Source organism: Otolemur garnettii, unplaced genomic scaffold, assembly GCF_000181295.1.
Source record: "Otolemur garnettii isolate 467f Iridium unplaced genomic scaffold, OtoGar3 scaffold00039, whole genome shotgun sequence".
NCBI lineage: Eukaryota > Metazoa > Chordata > Mammalia > Primates > Galagidae > Otolemur > Otolemur garnettii.
In genome coordinates, this window is record NW_003852434.1 from 6,361,358 (window position 1) to 6,365,340 (window position 3,983).

At 40.9% G+C, this 3,983-nt stretch overlaps 1 protein-coding gene across 1 annotated transcript in view; it reads left to right on the forward strand.

The window, feature by feature from the left end:
* HELQ (helicase, POLQ like) overlaps positions 1-3,983 on the forward strand; it is a 44,684-nt gene that overhangs the window by 26,734 nt on the left and 13,967 nt on the right. The window contains 1 exon segment of the mRNA XM_023513345.1: positions 3,036-3,276. Within this exon segment, the coding sequence (XP_023369113.1) occupies positions 3,036-3,276 (241 nt within the window).

A 3,983-nucleotide genomic window follows, 5' to 3' on the forward strand; every position in this document is an offset into this window, starting at 1 on the left:
ATTTTTGCCCCTTTAAGAAAGTGGCTGGCCCTCAGCCAGAGGAGACATACCTGGTGAGTCCTAATGCTCCCTGGCAAACACCCTCCACAGCCACCTCCTCCATGAAGGCTGCCCCTTCCCTCTCTCCCAGGAACCCTTCCCTCTCTGCCACCTATATGGCCAGTAGGGCATAAGTTTCTGAAGCTGCTGGGCCACAAGCAGCCAGGTGGGACCCTGGGGCCTTTGACAATGCTCCCAGTTCCCTCCATATAGCCATGGTCCACATCACCAGCCCACCAATGCCCTCTCCCCTTATTGCAGCTCTTAGCAGAGGCCACTCTGGCCTGCTCCCACTGGATCCCAGATCCTCCAGACTGGAGCCCTGTGCACCTGGTGGGCCCAGGTGGGAGGGCCTGGTGACCCCAGGGTAGCAGGGTTCCCCCTCTCTCTAGCCGTACTACCAACATATAATGCACATCGTTGTTTTTCCCTCAAAATTTTGGGCTAAAAAGTGTACATTATACACAGCAAAATATGGCAGGTCTCTTTTCCAGGAGTACTCATCAGGTAAACCTCTCCCTTAGGGTTATCCTTGGGTTAATTAAATTCTAACTTTGTGCCCAAGGTCGCTCAGTCACAAAGTGGCCAAGCCAGGGTCTGATTCAGCTTTGTCTAGCTACAAACCCAAGTTCCTAACTCGTCACATAGTCTGGCTTCACTCATAAGAACAGTTTGAGTAAAAGCACAAAAGATGACCAATAAATAGAAAAGATAACCCAAGATTAGCTTTGATTATCTTGAGCAGGCAAATGGTATAATCATAATACTCCCTCACTACTTAGAAGAGTGGAAGGCTAGAAGAAAAAAAAAAGGAATTAGTTCTGCATTCTGAAGGAAATACAGGTTATAAATAAGGAGAGGGAAGGGGCAAATCATTTCAGGTACTTAAAATAGAGTGAAAGATAAGAAAGCTTAAGATGATGTGGGGTAAAAATGAACCAACTCTGCAACTCTAGGGAGGAGGGTTGAGGATGTTGAAGAATAGGAGTTTGGTGGAAAAGCTGGGGGCAGACCAGGTGTTGTAGCTTGGGGGAGGTATGAGAGCATGCTGAAAGACCAGTCTAAATTGCTGTGATGTGGTCACTCATTAGGGGAGAGTTAGTTCTGTGGTTATGTAGATCAAGGCTCTGATATCGAACATACCTGAGTCCTTGTTCTGATCTATCTCCTCTTACCCTGGGCAGGTTACTAAACTCATTCAGTCTCCTTATCTGTAAAATGGGGGTAGTAATAGTATGCAGCATTGCAGGACTAGCCTGGACACAGTGGTAGTGATCCACGTATAATGTGATAAAGACCTCGAGGAGGGGATGCCAAGGGATTAATAAAGAAGGGAGGGAGATCACAAAGATGGCCAAGTCTTAATCCATTTACACATCAGATAAGATGGCAAACCCAGAGAAATGGTGATCCAAGGTCATTCAGTGAGTTCGTCGTTCAGCTGGGACTGTAATTCAGTTTTCCGACCAGGCAGCCTATACTTTTTCCAGTGTGCCATCGTGTACGTGGGACATTCACCAAGTGCACCTGAAACATGCACGGTGATAGACTGAGCATTCTAGGTCATCAAACAAGTCTCAATAAATAAAGAGTCCAGCGACAGAGGTTGGCCCAGTGGGTTTAAATTACTACATCGGAAAGTTCTTCAGGAAGGGTAGACGATAACATGATAGTGGGTAGAGGGATCAGGTAAGGGTCCACCACTCACATGCCCCCCAGTGTTAGCTGTCATCAGGCAGGAAAAAATACAAAAATGAAGTACACTGATAATCCACAAACTGAGTATCAGTTCTCAAAACTGAAAAGTGTAATTTTAGCTTAATTGAATACTATATTTAGGATGCTTTTTACCAAAAAGAGGGAGAAGCAGTAGAAAATGTCTGTGCCCCATATATTTCTGTTAACCTTTATATTGGTTTTATGAATTAACTACTTAAAATTTCCAGTTGAAATAGCATCAGAATTGTAAGAGAGAGAAATATACTTATTGATTAACTGTACTTTAGTATAATCTGCTGATTTCATTGAAATTGGCTAATAACAGATTATTCTAATTCAGAGTCAACTTTACATCTGAATACCAAGCGAGGGGTAAGTATTATTCAGGACTGCTGCTGTAAGTAGTAAATAGTGAATAAGGGGAGAGGAAAAGGCTATGAAAGAACCGGAAACAGATGGGATGAGAGAGAGACAAAAACAGGCAGAAATAGACTGTTTTTACTTTTAGGTAACATTTCAGGCAAGCTATTGCCTGATTCTGTTTTAGTGGAGCCTGTCAGTTGTGTTTTCCGTGTTTATTTTTTCTTCCAATGCAATTTTTAGAGTGAAAGGAAAGGATGCTTTCACAGGTGCATGGAAAAGAGTGAAGGGAAGATCCGTGAAGGAGGCTGGGCGGAAGTTAGTGAAAATTGGTTGGGGAATAAGCAGTGCACAGCCTGGGAGAGATTGTGAGAAATTAGCCAAAGACCTACTCAAAGGACTTTTTGAATGAAAAATCAGCACATTTTCATAAAAAGCATGAATATAATTAATAACCGTCTTCTCCTTTAAATGTCTTCTTGTTAATTTTAAGTTGTCATTATAAAATTTACGCAACTGTGTAGATTTCATGTTAATTTTTTATTTAAATAGCTTTGAAGTATGAAAATGAGTCATTGGCTCTGCGCCTGTGGCTCAAGTGGCTAAGGTGCCAGCCACATACATCTGAGCTGGTGGATTCAAATTCAGCCCAGGCCCGCCAGGCAACAATGACGGCTGCAACCAAAACATAGCTGGGTGTTGTGGTGGGCACCTTAGTCCCAGCTACTTGGGAGGCAGAGGCAGGAGAATCGCTTGAGCCTAAGAGTTGGAGGTTGCTGTGAGCTGTGATGCCATAGCACTCTACCCAGGGCGACAGCTTGAGGCTCTGTCTCAAAAAAAAGAAAGAAAAGAAAATATCATCTTGATCAGTTGTGCATTCAGAGTGATGCCTTGAATTAAGGAATATGCTCTAATAGTGTTCTGAATTGTTTCAGATTGCAACAAATCTTGGTGACATCTATCAGTTTATGAATGGTACCTTTTTTGGTGTTCAGCAAAAGATTTTATTGAAAGAAAAAAGTCTGTGGGAAATAACAGTTGAATCACTTAGCTACCTGACAGAAAAAGGGCTCCTACAAAAAGACACAACTTGTAAGTCTGAAGACGAGGCCCAATGTAATTTTCATATTACCAAGTTGGGACGAGCTTCTTTTAAGGGTAAGAGTTTCCCTAAATCTCATTACAGGAAATACACTGAAAAAAACAGAAATGAAATCATTCTTTCTTTAAGTTGGATTTGTAATTTTATATTAATAACATTAATCTTCTCTTATGAGCTGATAAACTACTTCAACTTTTGAAAGTTGAAAAATGTTTTGAATGTTAAGTAATTAAAATGCTGCAGAAGTGTATAGAGCAAAAGATGGCCATCACTCCTCCACAGTCTCTCCTGCAGCGACCATGCAAATCTTACTGTCCTGCCAAGACTAACACTTTGGTTTATAATCTTCCAGATCTTTTTTCTACACTTCATTTCAATGCATAATACATGAACATACAGAGTTTTAAGTTTTTGTTTTTAAACAAATAATGATGTATACTATTTTTGAACTAGCTTTTTTTTTCTTAATATTATATCTTAGAGATTGTTCCATGACAGTGAATAGTTTTCTTTCTTAATGGCTATGCCATCACTTACTTAGTGAAAATTAATACATATCTATTCTTTAGAAAAACCTGAGCACTCCTAATTAGGAAAGGTAAGTCCTATGTTCCTATTCCATTTCTACTCTCTCAGGGGCTATTGCTGGTAACAACTGGACATATATTCTTCCAAATCTATATTTGTGCGTGAGGGCTGCCTGGAAAGTACTCAGCCATGGTTAATAGTATTTTTCCTATTATGTGGCTGGATACTTTCCAGA